This window comes from Jatropha curcas, chromosome 4, assembly GCF_041381405.1.
Source record: "Jatropha curcas cultivar XTBG-Jc1 chromosome 4, XTBG_Jcur_1.0, whole genome shotgun sequence".
NCBI classification, from domain to species: Eukaryota; Viridiplantae; Streptophyta; class Magnoliopsida; order Malpighiales; family Euphorbiaceae; genus Jatropha; species Jatropha curcas.
The window spans coordinates 1570592-1589132 of NC_143154.1; the positions used below are offsets into that span (position 1 = coordinate 1570592).

At 28.4% G+C, this 18541-nt stretch overlaps 2 protein-coding genes across 3 annotated transcripts; one reads left to right on the plus strand and one right to left on the minus strand.

Annotated features, from left to right (window-relative positions):
- The first annotated feature begins 7603 nt into the window (after positions 1–7603).
- Positions 7604–10641, plus strand: FBS4 (F-box family protein). Of its 2 annotated transcripts, none has more exons than XM_037637584.2 (6): positions 7604–7723; positions 7941–7977; positions 8142–8608; positions 9618–9692; positions 9836–9945; positions 10053–10641. In XM_037637584.2, exons 3-6 carry the CDS (start codon positions 8252–8254, stop codon positions 10312–10314), a joined length of 804 nt encoding a protein of 267 aa, XP_037493512.1. In that variant the 5' UTR covers positions 7604–7723; positions 7941–7977; positions 8142–8251; the 3' UTR covers positions 10315–10641. The 2 variants fall into 2 exon arrangements, with proteins under 2 accessions (XP_037493512.1, XP_089576152.1); XM_089720026.1 differs by having other exon boundaries at positions 7688–7781.
- Positions 10642–12625: 1984 nt separating this feature from the next.
- On the minus strand, positions 12626–16680 carry LOC149496636 (GDSL esterase/lipase EXL3-like). The gene is made up of 5 exons (XM_089720844.1): positions 16363–16680; positions 14458–14588; positions 14073–14306; positions 13440–13695; positions 12626–13009 (listed from the first exon to the last, which is right to left on the minus strand). The coding sequence occupies exons 1-5, from the start codon at positions 16640–16642 to the stop codon at positions 12813–12815; spliced, it is 1098 nt and encodes a 365-aa protein (XP_089576970.1). The 5' UTR covers positions 16643–16680; the 3' UTR covers positions 12626–12812.
- Positions 16681–18541: the final 1861 nt, after the last annotated feature.

The following is an 18541-nucleotide window of genomic DNA, read 5'->3' on the forward strand; positions in this document are numbered from 1 at the left end:
AAACCTCAGTGAACAGAAGGTCCAATTTTAATATTTATATTCCAAAATCCTAAACTAAATAAAAATGGCAATCTACTAATCCTATACTACTAGTATTTTAGCCCTCAATTGCTAGCTAATGCCATCCTTATGGGTCGGTGAGATAGATTTATTATTTTGAATAACCAACTAAAAAAATTTATTATTATTTAATTAAGTAGATAATCAAAAGAATTATTATTATTATTATTATTAGTTGTTTAAGTGCCCAACTAAAAGAGTTTGTATATGAAAAAGTGAGTACTTGGAATCCATTAATGTTAGTGATTTGAAGAAAAGAGGTCACTGAAGAACAAACAAAAAAATATTGGTTTCTGTTGGCATGAAAAGGCTGGAAAGCAAGAACCAAAGTACCACTTGGTTTGGTTTGGTTTGGTGGTGTTAAAATTGTAGAATATAAAAAATGAGTCATACCCACGTTTGACGTTTTGTTAAATAATGTAAATTTTGATGTTGAAAGTGTAAAAGTGTTCACTTCAAGAATATCCAGGTTGGGAAAATTGCAACACTGTACATTTTCTCATAAACTTATTGTTTATGTAAGGCCAGGAAAGTCCTGACCCTTTTCAGTGAAAGGGATTCCACTTCAGATTTTTTTTTTTTCCCTCTTTTCGCGGGATATTTTATTTTTTCAAGGTAAAAAGAGTCAATAATATTAATTATTTTAATAGCTGCTAGATATTTTATTAGCAATTAACTGTTTATATAACGATTTAAATTTTTTATTCTCCTTTTAAATATAACAGAGATGAAAGGTGGTATCGAAAATGAAAAGTGGTATCGAATCTGGACCAGCTCATGAATTGCATAAATATCCTACTAAAAGATTAGACCTCACTCCATTTGAACAGTGAAAATTAAAATATTATGATTTCTTTTTTTCAAATACAAGGTATATTTTGTAATGCTGCCATTGCCAACTATGAGTGGATGCCAGAGCATAACTCTTAAGGCTTGGCTAATTGGCTAAGGGATTAATTGCCAAATAAGATGGCAAATAATTATCTCATTAATTGACATAATAATTACATAATTGTCAGGATTACAATGCTGCAAATGAATTAAATTTGGGTTGGTTTTGGCTCCATACTTAATTGCTTGATCTGTAGAACTTAGGCTCTCTGTCTCTAAGTGATTGTTTTTTTTTTATATAACAATCAGTAAGTTTAATTTCTCCCGGCCGTAAAAACGTAAAAGTTTTTAGTACTCTTAGCAAAATGCGCTGTACAGGATCAAACTTATATTCTCGTAAATCTTTACGAGGATTGAGGTCGCTTACCATCCTAATTAACACATTCTTGGTACTAAATGATAGTTTTAGCATACTGATCGGAGCATCTTACTTAACTATAAATTAATCCATGTCATCTACCTCTCCTCTTGGCAGTTAAGATTAGTACTAGGTTGGTGAAACATAATTTATTTATTGCATTTAATTAGTTCCAATGCATATTACTTTTAGTTCCAATGACCATTTATTAAAAAATTAATTATTGACTAAATGCTTAATTAGTATTTCAATTTGCTTATTATAAACAAGGACATTACAAAATAGAAAGATGTAACACTAAAAATTAAAAATATTTTAGATGATATCATGATTTATAATTTAAAGAATTATATAGTTTGTACCTTAAAGGATTTATATATTCTTAACTATGATTTATACTTATAAAAAAATAATATGTATTAGCTATGAAACTACAAATAAAATGGAAGTACGAATTTAATAAAAAAAAACCTTTAAGATTATTTATGTTATGGATTTTTATTTAATTAAATTAGAGAAGTATATTTAATTCCATTACGTACATAAATATCTTAATATGAAGTATATTATTCATTTATGATTTATTTATTATTTTCTGTATACAAATTAATAATTTCTCTTCAATTTAGATAATATTATAATATATTTATTATAAACCATGAAATATAGATTATTTTTTAATCCGGAAAATTTATTTATTTTATTTAATCTAGTTATAATCACAAAAACTTTCTAACTAATCAAACTCGAAACATGAAAAAATACTAACTAATTCAATTAAGTATATTAGTGTTTAATATAGATTACTCTTTATTCCCTAAAAAAAAAAAAAAGAATTACTCCTGTAAATAATTTGCAATTCTAATATTAATTTATTTATTTATTTATTTATTATATTTAATTTGGTTATTTGTTTTAATTTTTTAATTTTATTACACATACTATGGATATATTCATTCCAATTGGTATTGTGTATATATATATGGCTCGTGTGTTCAAATTTATGGCATCTAGTCACAGTTGAAATTCATGGACAAATAAAAATTTTTTTCTCCTAGAATTTTCAAAAGTTCACAATAATTAAAAAAAAAATGCTCTTCAATACAATGTGCTCAACTTTGAAAAATAATTTATCTACATTCAAAAAAAAAAAAAAGAACTATTTATTAATTTATTATTTTAAATAATTCATATAAAAAATTCAAAAATTATATTCTAATTACAAAAATACTAGAATATTTGTGTGTATGGTCAAAATTATATATATATATATAGTTACTCTTAGTGATTTAATTAGTAGTTTAACATTAAAGCATATCGTGTGATTATATATATTGTGCATATTGTAAAATTGAATAATTATATTGTGCATGCATATGAAAGATTAAATAATTATATAATTGAAGTACATTTATCAATATGGATTATAGAACTGCATATGAATTTTAAATGAAAGATTAAATAATTATATAATTGAAGTACATTTATCAATATGGATTATAGAACTGCATATGAATTTTAAAAAGTAGTTGCTCAATATAGACTATATAGTATAAAGTTATTTACTAATTCTATAGAATAAATATATGCATATGACATACATAACTATACCGCATGGTTTATTTCATAAAATATTAATGTACTAATTGAATCATAAGAATAAATATTTAGCATATGTACTAATTATGTGAAGCAAGATTATATATAGTTATGTAATTACAAGAGTTGTTTAAATCATAAAATATTAAAATGGTAATTAACTCATAAGGAAAAATTATAATAAATCTATTTCATTAAACTTAAAAAATTAAATATACTTACATTGTAACACCTTGAAATATATTTTGTCTAGGTAAGTTATTATCTTGAAATAAACAGAACCTTTTAATTATAAAGATTATATATTATTGATACAAATTCAAATATTTTCTGAATAACATACTGTCATTCAGTGCGGATTTTTGCTCAGCTTTTAACAATAATCAAGATTAAGAGTTCTTCTGTCGCCTATATAAATGATCTCAAATTCCCCTCCCAAGAACATACTATTAATTCTTAATTATTTTCATTAACTTTTTTATTTTTCCTTAATAATTTAAGCATGAGAGTGTTTACAAGTCTATTCTACCAGCACTTTGACATTCATCTATAAGCTAGTCTCCATTGCATAAAGACTTGATCGTAACATTTTATCACCCATTCATATCCCACCACATATCAATTATTACTTAAACTAAAATTAAAAATTTACAAACGAACTTCGAAAATAAATTATATTTGTAACATTTATATTAACAAAAGTTTGAGCAAGTCCAAACCAAACCAATAATTAGATTTGGCATATTGTATTAATAAGACAAATTAAAAGATTTCATATTTTTAAATGATATAAAATACACAGCTCAAAATAATAACATTTTGAGTCAATTAAATGTGGTCCAGTTGATCTTCTCACCTATGTGAGCAGTGAGAGATATTGAGTTCGAGTTCTCCTCACCACAAGTGTTTTTACTAATTTTGTAAGTTTAACAATACTCTATTGTGTTATCTCGGTTAATTGGGCCTTCGATCAATACAAAATAAACTTGTCCAAAATGGATGTCCAATCCACATCTTGTGAGTTGTGAGAAGGCCAATTTAGGCCTGAAGTGGAGAAGATAAGGACCAATTTCTATGCCCAACCGTGCAAGCTACACCTCCTCCACTTCCTTCCACTTGTGGTCCTCCACGGTTGGCCATTGTATTTGTTTGGTCCATTATAATTGCTTTCACTTTAGGCATTCTAAGAAATTATTCCATAACTAAATTTCTTTCTTTATTTCTTTTTTTTTTTTTTAATGCGACATTTTAATCTCTTTTTAACATAAAATTAATGACTGGCTTTCCAGTAAAAAAAAAATAACTGGCTTTAATTTTCCGTTTTTGCTAAATTTTATTTATTTATTCATTTTAATTTTAATTTTATTATTTAAATAAATTTTTATAATTATTAATTAATTTGTGTAATTTATATTTATGCAAAATCAAAATTTATTTAATTTTGAAATAGTATTTTAGTTGAGTTATGATGGTTTAATTTAGTTTGACTTATTTATTTGTTTGCAACATTATGTATACTATTATCATTTTTTTTTAAATATTATTTTTTAAGAGTTTATTGTTTATTATATTTTTTATGGAAGATATTTATTAGATGAATGACTAAAAATATTTGATTTATTTTTTATTAAATGAATGGCTAGGTGGGCATGAGTAAATTATTTCTTTATTATTTATTTTAGTGAGAACGTAATTAATTATTTATAGATTATTTTTTTAAAGAGTTTTAATTTATTGGTTGTAGGACTATTTTCTATTTATTCCTTTTTTTCAAAGGAGTTGTAATTAATTAGTTGTATATTTATTTATTTTCATGTAATTCTTATTTAGGGATATAATCCTTTTCTCCTCCCTTATTTGCTTGTATGTTTAATTTGTTTGTTGTAGATGTGATTTATTTTTATGTATGTGAATATATCACATCAACATGAAAACAATTTTTAAATTTCAAAATTAAAATCTTTTCAAAAGGGATTTTTATTAGTAAAATCATGTTTAAAAATTAAAATCAATCCCTAAAAATAAAAATTAAACTACACTACAACCACCGCTCTATCACCTACCACCTCAACCACCATTCCATCACCATCACTATATCTTTATTAATACTGAGAAAAATTTTTGAACCAAAAGCTATTAATTTTTATATTAGATATGAGTTTTTATAATAATGTAAGACTACATTTAGTACATGAAATAAAATAAAATAATTAAGAAGTGAAATGAACAATAGAATGAAACTAGGTTTATAAATTCCTTTCAAAAAAGAAAATAGGTTTATAAAATGTTATTTCTATATTTAATATGCAATAAGGAATAAAAATTATTTTTTTATTAGTTTATTTTGTTATAAGAATGGAAAGAATGGAATTAAAAATCATTACAAATATCAAAATATTCATAATTTTTATATTGTAATTTAATTTATTCAATGAAAATATATGAAATTATGTGTAAAAAAATAATTTCCAATGCCTTTAACTTTTGTTTTGTTTTTTCTAATTTCTTTTAATTTTTTAGTTTAAATAAATTTAAATGGTTTTTAATAACTTAATAATGAATAGTTTTTTGTTTAAATATTTCTTTTGTATTAATAATAAAGTAGTGGTTGTGTTGGAGTAGTGGTGGTAGTATCGTGATGGTGGAGTTTGAAGTTAAAGCTATGTTTGACAACAACCTTTTAAATATATCGAAACGTTAAACGCTATTTTTTTTATAATGTTCGGTAACATAACATTTGAATCAGTTTTTAGAAGTTAAGATAATGTTTATGAAAAACTAACTCATGTAACATTTTTAGTATTTCATAAAAAGTTACTTAAACAGCTAATAGTTAAACACTACTAAAACAGTTAACAGCTACCAAAACAGTTAATTTTGTTGAACAGATCTTAAGTTTGATTGAGATTTAAATTTTAAGAGATTGTAATGGAGTGACAATTATATAGGTTTTTGGATGGAATGCATGTTATATTATTTTAAGTAATGGTAACTGTAATACTCATTACATTACCAAGTAAGGTAAAAGTCCATCCAAAACATCACAATCAATTGTGAAATGTGTGACATCCCGACTTGGCAAAGTGATCCTAAGAGGGCGGCTAGAGTAAAGCTCTTGGCTAGCTTCTATGATGACAGACTAGCTAAGGTAGTAAAATGCGAAACACATGAATGAATCAAATCATATATCGAAAAGGAAAATTAATCATCAGATGTGTCTTTTGGTGACATTGTCTCAAGAGTTAGAAGAACTTTAGGATTAAGCGTGCTCGCTTAAGCGAAATTGGATGACCAAACGTAACTTTAGAGATTTTCCATTTCACCTGCGGGACAAAACTGTGTGGATATTATAATTGATTATATTGACCAAACGTAACTTTAGAGATTAAGTAATTAATTATAAGAAAAGGAAAGAAAAAGTTTGATTGGTAATGATGATTTTATAGTAATGTAGGTGGGTTCCATATAAAATCAACGTAGTGGAGGGTATCTTATCTCAATTGACCATGTATAAATTGGATGACCAAATGAAGGTAATTTTACATGGGAATATTTTGATATGCTATCATGACATCATTAGCTTGGAAAGCCATAAGAAAAGAAATCTATTATTATTATTATTATTATTATTATTATTATTATTATTTTGATATATATTGAAACTTTAGGGAATTTTAGTTGTATCTTGCCAAATATTTTTGTTAAAATCATGCTGTTTTTAATTTATTTTCACTTACAAAATTTATTTCTCTCTTAAATATTACTAAATTTTTTTAAATATTCATTAAGAAAAACAATGATAGAATGTTAGTTTTAGAAAATGTAGACCAATAATAATTTTAGAGATCACCATTTTTATTTTTTTATATTAATGAAAACCAAATCGAACTGAAATTTATTAAATCGAACCAAATTGTGTGATTCAAAATTAAAATATTTTGTTATTTTCCAAATTTATTTTAGTTACTAAGTAATCTTAATTTAGTTTGAGTCTAAATTAATTTTTGAGATTAACCACAACATTAAAAAACTAAATTGAACCAAACTTTCAAAGTTACTTCAATTAAGTAACTTTAATTTAGTCAAGATAAACTATTTTTCATATGAAAAATAAAAGAAGGTAGTTGTCAATAATCCCATGTGCGTGAGCATATTAAGATAGACTCTTGTCAATCACTAATACATAGTGTTTTTACTATCTCGCCTAGAAAACTTGGGCCCATGATCCATAAAGTATTTCTCCTATTTCAGATCCGAATCCTATATTTTAGCATATTCGAATTTATCAAATGACTCTAATACCCTTTAAATTCATATTCAGCGAGCGCCAGTCACGCGTTATTAATGAGTCGTGACGGGATTAATTCGACATTTAATGCCTCACAGATAGTATCTGATAAGGTCCCGCCTCATCACGTGAGGGTAATTTAGTCATTCTGAAATTTTTTAATTTCCCTCTCAAATAAAAAATCTACTTTTTAAAATTGAAAAAAATTAAATAAATCATTTTTAAGGAAAACAGAATCCAATGACTGCGAAATCCACGGCGTGCCTCGATAATGACGCATGAAATATTTAAAACACCAACTTGTACAAAATATTATGTCAATATCCAACCACAACGTGCCACGTATACTCCAGGTCACACTACTTTGTTGTGATTCGGTTTCTTTTAGAAATACTGCCAAACAAAACATTGTTGAAAATTTTGGCGGGCATTGAAAAAGAATTCAAATAAAGAGCAAACCCTAGAAACCGCATTTTTCCCTCTCCCCAACTTTCTCTCTCTTTCGCTCTTTCTCTAAGGTTTATGCGGTGAGTGTTCCTCCTCTCAATTTCTATAGTTTTTCCTTGTAATTTCTTGAAATTTTCGGTGAGTTCATTTCTGTATTTCTTTGATTACTGCTCGAAGGCTATTTTTACAAAAAAAATTCTGGTTATTATTTCACCATTTGATTCCGCTTATGTGATTTGATTATTTAGGGATTTATTGTCAGGGTTTTGTGATGTTTCTGTGTTTTTATATTTGCAGGTAGATTAATTAAAGAAATTTGAGATCTCTAATTCGTGTAAGTTGGATGTTCAAGAGCTCTTTGTTTCTCGATTTTATTCTGACAATGATTGTAGATTTTCTTTAAATACTTTAATTCCACGATTCAGTTTGTGAATACGTGATTATTTATATGTTTTTGTATTTTTTATTGAAGGATTTTCTGGAAATAATGTGTTTCAGGTCTCAATTGATGAGGATTAAGTTATTTTTAGTTCATTGTTGATTGAATTTAAAAAGGGGAAGTAGCGGACAATATTTTGTTAAATTGAAAAGGAAATAAAGGGGTAACTATGGGGAAAGTGTCTCCAAAGGATAGGGATTCAAAAACCCCCAAGAAGAGAAGGCGGTTAAGGAGCTCGAGCAGTAGGTATCTGAAACCTGGTGCGCTTGCTCAGCTTAGATATAACAAGGCTTCGGCTACAAAGTCATGTACTGATCTTGGGAAGAAAAGGGTTGCTGTATTTACCACCAAGAAGGCAGAGGAAGATGATCTCATGATTGAAAATAACGTTATTGATAAGAGCCCATTGCTTTTATCTCCTGTGAATTTACTTAAACAGACTCATTTGGTAAGGACACCAAAGACACCTCGAACTGAAGATTGTGAATCTGAGTCTCGGCTTGAGTCTCTTCCCACGGATTTACTGGTAATACTCACTTTCGTTGACCTCAGTTTCTTGTTTGTGGCTCTATGTGCATGCATGTATTTTTCTGTTTGACATAGCAATATAAAAAGTTCTAGACCGACTTCCTTGCTATATATTGTGGTAATATGCAAACATGTTTATGTATTGGCGATACAAAAAGGAAGGATACTGAAATTGTGGTGAAAATGCTGTTGGTTAATTTATCCTGTTGTTGCTGTTGGATGCGGATCTTAATTTCTGAATGGTGTAGTACAAATCCCTTTATTTTTTGCTTACTTTTCTTCTTTGATTTTCCTTGACTATGGTAATAATGAAAATCAAATTCTAGATCTGTAAAACTATGAATTTATTTATGTATTATCTTCAATTTAGAAAGCTGCTAAGTTAAATTAAAACTTAATGTGTGGAAATATTGCAATTTTGTTCAGAGTGGTAGCGTTCTTAAGATATGAATTTATGAAATTCTAGCAAGATGAATCCAATAACATTCTACATCAAGTCACCTTACCTGTTGATGTTTTTCAATACATTTTATTCTGTAGCTCTGAAACATCATCATGCTACCTATAGTTGTGTGGCCATGCTTTTGGAAATAGGCTCTGTCAATGTTTGCTGCTGTGTGAAAGCCAGTCTTGTTATATGGGATCCTCAGTTTTTGTTCAAATTAGGAAAAGAAGAATTTAATACATGATTCCAGTGGTTACCAACAAGCAGAATGTAGAATATCGCAAATTTTATGGTTGTAAATAAAACCTCAATAAGATTGAGGTAGAGATGATATCAATATATTGCTGCAAGTGTTATATACTGAAGTTAATATAATAGATTGACTTGTCGATGCCAGCTGTTTGTGTGCTTTTTATTGTTTTCAACTTTGTATTTGTAAGAGCTGTCTGTTCTTCTAAATAAAGATTTTGTATAATATTTACTTTCCATTTCTTTGGCGCCTATGAATTAAGTAAACAGTTCAAATCTTAGATATTGATTCTTGTTTTCTTTTGTTATTGAGGTTAAAATACTGTGTCACCTGCACCATGACCAATTGAGGCCGGTTTTCCACGTATCTCGGAGGATTAGAAGAGCAGTAAGTTTTTACTCCCTGCATTTGTGATTATGTGCAGATTGTGTCAAATAGAAGTGTTAAACTTCGAGGTGCATTTGCATGTGGGACTTGAACCCGAATATGAGATTGAATTGACCATGGGTGAATTTCTTATTCCTGGCCAGGTTTTGCTTGCAAGACAATTTCACTTTAATTACACAACACCGGATCGCTCTAGACAGGAGATGTTGAGAACAATGACACCACGGCCTACTGAACACTGGCCTTTTGTTAGGTGTGTATAAAAATTGTGAGGATTTTAATCAGGTCTTTCTCTGATTTGTAAGATGTCTATCCTGGCTAACTGTTTCCTTTTTCTTAATGTTTGAATGATCACTGCAGCAAGGGGGAAGGGAAGGCTGCTTTCCTGCCAAGCCCACATACTCCAAAAGCACCAAGGCATGGTCCCCGGCCACCTTCTCGCATCAAAGTAACTGAAATGAAGCAAATTGCTGCTGTTCTCTTCCAAGATTCAGCATTTCCTCCAAGATGCATGGTGCCCTCTGCTTTGTCAAAGCCACTGTGCAAATCATTGGCTTCTAACCGAGTTTTATTCTACGAGGATGAGTTATGCCAAGCAGTTGCTCAGAATAAGCTTCGTTGATCTCTTTCGTATCCCCTGCTCTTTTTGTATATAGTTTGTTTCTATCCCTATATGTTGTCATAGTTAGGAAAGGAAGCATGCAATTTTGTAGCTCTGCTGTGTTAGTATAAGGAGATAAGTTTTGCATAAGATGTCAAAAGATTTAGGTGTGGCTGTGGGAATAATATATTTGAAACTGGTTACTTGTATATTTCTATATATGTTTGAAAGAACGGTTTTCTTCTCAAAAAAACTGGTATTTGAAGTTACCTGCCATACTAGTTGTTCCAGTGTTTTTGTTTTCATATGATAAGGAGTGGCTTTGCTATAAGATCTGCCTTGTATTAACTCTGTTCAATCCTTTCCTTATGTCAAATTTGTCTCTTTGCATTTTTTTTTTTTTTTAAAGTATTATTTATGGTGTCTAAATATCAAAGTTTTCAAACCCGGCTCAGTTATTGAGCTGGTGCAGGTACAGGGTCAAGGGTGGGAGGTTACCAGGTCAAACTGTAAATGGAATGGTAGGTATTAGGTTGAAAGAATGTTTCGTGGGTCGGTTTGGTTCAGTTTAAAGTTATATTCTAACTAAACATAAAATAACAAAATCTAAAGAAACCAAACTATTAAAAGTACTCAAATCAAACCAAATCTAGAATAACTGCTTAATTGAGTTTAATAATTTCAGGTAGTTGGGAAGGAGAGAAATTAAATAAATAAATACATTTCAAAACAAACAAACAACAACAAAGTTCTAATCATACGGATTCTCAAAAAAAAAAAAAAAAAAAAAAAAAAAAAAAAAAAAACCAGAAAGGACCTAAGCATACGGGAAAGGGTTTGTGAACACTTAAATTGGAGATGACAATGCTTGTGCGACAGCCTCACATTAAATAACATACCTAATATCTCTTTTTTTTTTTTTTGTTTTTTTTTTACTTTAATATAAAAAGGATTAACTAATTAATTGTAATTTTATTTTCTTTTGGCCTTAAGCTAATATTGGAAAAAAAAAGTCATATTACCTTTTGAAAAAAAAAGAAAAAATCATTTTTTTCTTTTTATTTGGAGGGTTCGATGGACTGAACTAATATTGTGGTTCATGGAAATTCAAAACACTTTTCACGTCTCACATTTTTTACAAAACGTGAAAAAACCAAACTCTTAAAATCTAATTTTAAGCTTACAGTTTTAAATATCTCTTTATACATAGTAGAAAAAGATTTTCTTGATTTTTGGTGTAAAAGCTGTTATCGCCAATAACAACGTGAAAAATACTTTCATTGTTCAACAATAGTCGATATTATGAATGTCGTGGTGTGCTAAATTGGTTCCCTTCCGTAGGAGTTGGAAGTTTGAACTTCTTTGTAGTAATGCTTATATTGTCCTTGGTAAATTATCTTTATACTTTAACATCAATAATCAATATATACATGATTAATTTGAAAGGAAATAACTATGTTAAATAATAACTTTTTAAGTAGTTTTTAATGTTTTGAAAATACCAAATGCTGTTTTTTTTTTATTGTTTAGTAATATAATGTTTGAATTAATTTTTAGAGATTAAAATAATGTTTTATAAACCTGTGTTCAACAATAACTTTTTAAGTCAAAATGTTATACTATTTTTTTATAATGTTCGGTAACACAGTGTTTGAACTAATTTTTAGAGATTAAATTAGCGTTAATTCATGTAACGTCTAACTTTTAATATTTTATGAAAAACTACTTAACCAGCTAACAGTCAAATGCTACTAAAACAGCTAATTTTGCAAACGGAACCTAAAAAGTTAACTCATTAACGTTTAACTTTTAGAGTTTTATGAAAAATGCACAATTAAATTCTATTAAAACAACTGACAATTATCAAAACAGCTAATGTTACTAAATAGACCCATAGTTAATTTTTGGATAATTAATTATTTAATCCTTAAGATATAGACGAATCACATTCCTATTATTTTATAAAATTACTAATTTGTCTTAATTTAAGGTTCAGTGCGGTTAAACTTTTTAATCCTTGGATTCAAAAATTTACATTTTAGCCATTAATATTTTATTTTTTAAACAAAAATAAAAATATCCTCCAGTAATTTTTTTTTTACAATTTTTCCTTTGGCACTAATCCTCATCCCTTCAATTTTTATCCTGCACTATACCCATCAGTCACCAAAATCAAAATGCCAAAAAATTATACTTACCAGAAGTTTAAAAGAACTAAGAAAAAAAAAAAAAATCAACACTCCTTTCGGCCCCATTTCCCAATGAATAAAAATTCTTTTGAAAGCAATGCAATTGAAAAAGATAGAGATATATATGAGAAGGGACAGCCACAAAGTAAACGAGAATCGTTTTATAACTCACAAGTATGAAATACACGCAGTGATGACAAAAACAATAAGAAACAGCAAGTGGAACCAGATCCTTAAAACTAAAATCGTTCAGAAAAAAATGGCAGGACATAATAATTTTTATGCACCCTTCTCTTATATACTAGTATAAGATAAAGAAAGCTAAGAAGCCTAGAAGAATTTGTACAGACACTCATTGAGTATCATAGGAGTAAGGATTTGGTAAGTTTTCTCCGAGGGATGGTAACTGTCCCAAAATATGTACTTCGAAGCATCTTCACATGTATGTTTGTCTTCCAAAGGATTACACAGTATGCTGACCTCTATATTTCCTGTTCCACAGCAACCTTTTGTTGCCTCTTCGAACCCTATTTTGCACATCAAAATTGCCATTTTTAGTTCTTGTAAAGAATTTGGGTTTTGCCAATTAGATGTGGTCTGGTTGGTCTTCTCACTTATGTAAGAAGTTGAAAGCAATGACGGAGCTAGGGGTCTAGGGGTGGCCTCTGCCTCCCCCAACAATTTTTTTTTTAAATCACCCATAAAATATTAAAATTTTTTATTTTGCCCTCTAAAATAATAAAAATTTTCAATTTTCCCTTCTTAATTCTTGAAAATTTTTTTAGCCCCTTCAATTTTTTCCCCTCTAAACTTAATTCCTGGCTCCGTCAATTTGGTGGATTTAGAAGAGGGCTATCTCTGTTGTGTAGCCACAATATTATTTCAGCTAATCGAGCCTTCCAATAAATAAAAAAAAGAACTCGAATTTTAAATATGACAATATAAAAGAATGAGTACCATATTGAGAAGGGTTCTTGATAATGGAAAGAAGTGGATTGTAGATGTCAATATTGACAAGTCTAACATCTGGAAGCTCTGTGTTGAGAGAATCAATTGCAGAAGAGATCTTGGAATTGAAGAGCTTTGCTGCTTCATTGGCAGACTCTGAACACTCTCTCACTATTCCTCCACCTAGAGTTCTCTGTGATGGCACGCACCCAATTGGTGGTAAATTAAGGACTCCAATTCTCCTTGCTCCAACTTCATAAAGTTCCTGTTAAAGTATTAAAACTAAGTTAATCACGGCTCAGTTAAACCGACTAATTGAACCGGTTTGATTTTAACATATTTAGATTTTAATAGAAAAAAGCCAACATTTTTTTCCGTGCCATACTAATGGGTTCGTTCGGTTTTATCTTTAAAAATTTTGATATGTTGAGTTGAATGCTCACCATTTTTATTGCGAAAATATATACATGAAATAGAGACAGAACACACCATTTATTTGATGCTATATCTATATTCGATAAATTTTCATAAAATCGGTCTTTACAGATTAAAGATTAACATTATAGCGAGTTCTAAAAATCAAGATATAATTTGTGAATATGTGGCTAATTAGAATTTACCGATCAAGTAATGTGAACATACCTTGTAAAAAGTTGAAGCAGAGCTCACCATTAAATCAGTATAGGAATTAATATCATATTGATATCTTCTAAATGGAAGAGCAAAATAGGTATTGGCAATATCATCGCTTCCTATGCAAACTATGAATAAGCCTTTGGATAGAATTGTTGATGTTCCTTCTTCTCCCACGATTGATTTTAGTTTTGATAAGTAACCTCGAAATAGGTCTAATTGATCCGATAATGAAAGTACAGACTGGTGAAAAATTAAGAAAATTAATTGAAATTAGAAATTAAAAAAAGAAAAAAGCTCAAATAAAGGATAATAAGTATATAAGATTAATTAATTAGTACTTTGAGCTCAGTGCTAATCGGAGAGATCGCGGGTGAAAATTATTCGTACTTACAGCTATTTTGGATGTTTGAGGATCATAACCAGAACCACCTGAAGCAAAGCTCACTCCAGTAAGAAGGTCTTCAGGCTGCACATTTGGATCAAGATAAGCTGGAACCAGCTTCTTTATACCTAATATTTGAGCTACAAATGCATAATCCATCATATATTAATAAAAATATTAAGTTAAATGATTTATATGAAATTAGCTTTTCAAAAATTTAACTAATTTTTGAAATTTAATTTTTCTAAATAGAAAAAACACAATGCACGCACGAGTTAGAGATATGACACTTCCTTTTAATTTAATTGAGCCGAATTTTCATTTTTTATTAATAGAAAATTTTCAATATCTCTAATTAAAATATTAATTAAACTGAAATGGAATATTTTGGTTTGGTATTTGGTTGTAATTGAATTAACTGAATGATTTGTTTAGTTATAATTGATTTTTTTAGAATAATATTTAGAATTTTTCTCTATTTCGAAGTAATAGAAATCGTGGGTTACCGGGTTTGGTTCAATTTTTATTTTTTTGTCCTCACCAACGACTGCTCACTCGTGTTGTCGTATCAGCCCATCGTTATGCCATATTATTAGTTTTTCTAAACAACTTCTATGGATGAAGTTAAAAATATAAAAGTGATTTAATGAACAATTATAGACATATGGTAAATTTTTTTTGTCAAATTTATCCTTTATATTTTTCATTTTTCCTATTTAATATGAAAAATGCTTTTGAGAACATTATAGAAAGAAAAATGGAATCGACGTATAAAATATGCATGAATAATAGAGAGCATTTCTAATGCAACTAAGAACTGTGGCTTATGTGTCTTAACAAATAGAAGTTGTAGATGGTGATGCGACTAAAAGTATATTTGTAGATGTTAGATTTTAAAAATGGCTTTCCAATACACAAAGAAAAAATCAAGTTCAACGCAAGAAGAAATTTGAACGCGAATAAAAGAGAAGACATTAAGAAAAATAAAAAATAAAAAAATGAATAAATAGGAAAAAAATAAAAAGCTAGAGTCATGTTGTCTAACAGATCCTCTAAAAATAGAGAAAGTGATGAATAATGTCTCTTTTTTTTTTTACACATCAAATCCACAGACTAAATAGAAAATAGCGTCGAAGAAGGTAAGTTTTTATTTTTAACTTTTAAATTTTTGAGACGTGGTAAATAAATTAAAACTATCCATAATTGTATTGTACATGTTCTAAGAAGTATATGTCATTGTATGTGTTTATGAAGACAGGCAGGTAGGTGATGTAAATTTTGCTAATTTTTCTATGTTGATGTCTAAATTTTATTTTTGTCAATTACATGCACTTGATCAATTTCTTTTTGTCGGAAAATATAAATAAATAATTTTACTCAATAAATGATATATTATATCAAAATTCATTTCTTTCATCTCCCTTGCCCTTTTTTATATCTCATTTTTTTTTGTCAAATGAAAATCTAAATTCTTTATATGTTTCTTTATATTTGAACATAAAATGATTTAGTTTCAAAATTAAACTGAACTAATAAAAATAACATCAATTCTTGTTTAGTTTTCTAGTTTTAAAAGATGTTCTACAAGCGAAAATTTAGAATTCGGTTGTCCTGATTTATTCAGTTTTTTGTGAAGATAATTCAATTTAAATTGGAAAATCAAATTTCAATTTAACCAACTAAACAAAAATGATTTCCATGACGATTGAAACCGAATACAATCGAATACCGTTAGTTTAATTTGATTTTTCAGTTAGAGTTAAACGTTTGCTTCCCCTAGCATATAGGGTAAAAAATTATTGATGAAATATACTCAATTTGTAAAAAATTTATAAATAAAAAGAAAAATAGAATATTAGAAAAGTTTTATACTAATTTGATAATTATCCCTATTAGCTAGCATAAAGTAAATACCTGCAATATCTGAAGGAATGAATCCATTGCTAAACCTTCCTGTTGGCTTTCTTCCAATGAAGTCTCTCCCATAAGGTGGGAAGTTACACTTAATAATTGTTTTAACATAGTTATTATTACCTGGATCCACTATTGAATCTCCAAACACAATAACAGCTGGAAGCTTTTCATGCATATAATTATTAGTTGATGAAATGTTTAAGGCACAAATTGGAAATAATATTATTACAACATAGAAAAAAAAGATAAAAGAAGCTGAATTGTAATAAAGAAACTTCATATTCTATGTCTCAGCTTTATGTGTTTGTTTTTGTTACAGAGATTTTGATACTATTATGATTATTATATAGGAGATTTTATGTATTTATTATTGGAACCCAGAATAATTATTTTCTAGTTGTTAGATATATGTTGGGAGTTGCGATAAATGAGTAATTAATTTATGTTTACAACACGTGTTTGTGTCTAGAAGTTGGGATTTCTACATCATAAACGCTCATTTAATAGCTTCATTGCATGAGCTGGAGCATGCATGGCCTTGCCTCCAAAGATCAGTCTCTGGACTTTGTACTAGTGAGATGCTTATGTATTTCATTTATTTTGATTGTGATATTCTCGTGTAATAAATGAATATCACAATAATAATAATAAAAAGAAATAAAAATAATTTATATTAGTATTTTTTTTTCCATTACAAAGCGAATAACCTAAAAGAATATTGGCCAAATACATAAACTCACCTTTCAACTTTATAAGTATGTATTTAGTTATATATAATTATATTGTCGAAGTATTTTCCTGTATTTAGTTATATATATGTAATTGTATTATATTCCTCTACTCTTTGGCTGCTGTCCATAAAATGAAAGAAAATACAAATGAATTGGATTTAGTTTTTATTTTTTAAATTTTCTCAACACTAAGTTTATTAGGTGTGTGTATATATACAAGTCTGGTGCTTGTTTGTGGTGTGGGAACAAAGCATCTATTTGGAATTTTGGGGGCTTAATTTCACCCGTTGTACCTGAATTACCCCATTTGTTAGGTAAAAATGTCAAACTTTAATTTATGTTACAGTAGAAAACATTTGGGACTATTCAAGAATCCAGGTGATATTCACCAAATTGGTAAAACTTACATGGTGAAAAAGACTCGAATTCGAAACATTTCACTCTTTATATCATCTACGAAAGATAAGAAGATCAATTAAACTACCCCTGATTTGCTCAAACAAATGTATTTTACTGTAACATAAATTAAAATTTTGATATTTTTAAAGGTTAATCTATAAAAATACCCTAAACTTTGAGTGTTGTTGCAGGATCACTCTAAAGTGACCTTTGTTCCCTAGCACCCCAACATTGAAACTTAGATATATTGTATGTGGGGTGACAATATATCAAAGTTTAGTTGGGGCGCTGGAGAAATAAAGGTCATTTTACAGTGATAATGTAACAACACTCAAAGGTTAGAGTATTTTTGTTGGTTAAGCCATTTTTGCACAATAAATTAAAATTTAGGTACATCAATATAATATGGGCGTAATTCCTGTACCACTGATGAAATTAAGACATACTTTAATAGTCTACCATTATGTATAAGTACAACACTAAAAGCTTTTTGCACTTTGAAAAGAAGGGATGTTGAAAATACGTAAACAGTTGTCCCACATTATTAGGAAGGAAAGGTAAATATAGATTGATCCAAAAACCTCATAATTGTTACTAACCCCACTTTGACCCAGAAGAGCCTAAAAAAAAAAAAAAAAAGGCAACATAGATGTTTTTCTATTTAAAAAAGAAAAGAAAAAAAAAACATTATGGAACCCTAATGTGGTGGGTATAGCGTCAGTTATTTATTGGTTGATCTAATAAACAGGAGCTAAAAAACATAAATGAAAAGAACCTACCGTTTTCTTTCAATACAACCAAGAGCATACAAGACAGAAATATAAATAAAATAATGTTGTTAAAATAGCATATGATTAAGGGAGGTGAAAGATCATGAAGATCCACCCAACAATCATTGTGGCCTTTCGACGGTAGTTTTTGAGCTAGCTTTTAACGTTTTGACTGAGTCAAAACAATTAAATATTTCATTTAATTTAATAATTTTGTTTATAATGAGTTGAACGCACTTTTAACACAAAATGATTTAAACCGTTTTGATTGATTCACCT

Bases quoted from the DNA above. Each gene is read 5' to 3' on its own strand.
- FBS4 (XM_037637584.2), top strand. From the start codon at position 8,252: ATGGGGAAAGTGTCTCCAAAGGATAGGGATTCAAAAACCCCCAAGAAG. The intron at 8,609-9,617 runs GTAATACTCACT...TTTGTTATTGAG, and splicing joins CTCTTCCCACGGATTTACTG to GTTAAAATACTGTGTCACCT. The intron at 9,693-9,835 runs GTAAGTTTTTAC...ATTCCTGGCCAG, and splicing joins CTCGGAGGATTAGAAGAGCA to GTTTTGCTTGCAAGACAATT.
- LOC149496636 (XM_089720844.1), bottom strand. From the start codon at position 16,642: ATGAAGTTTCTTTATTACAATTCAGCTTCTTTTATCTTTTTTTTCTAT. The intron at 14,589-16,362 runs GTATTTACTTTA...ATGCATTTGTAG, and splicing joins CATTCCTTCAGATATTGCAG to CTCAAATATTAGGTATAAAG. The intron at 13,010-13,439 runs GTACTCATTCTT...TGTGCAAAATAG, and splicing joins CAAGAACCCTTCTCAATATG to GGTTCGAAGAGGCAACAAAA.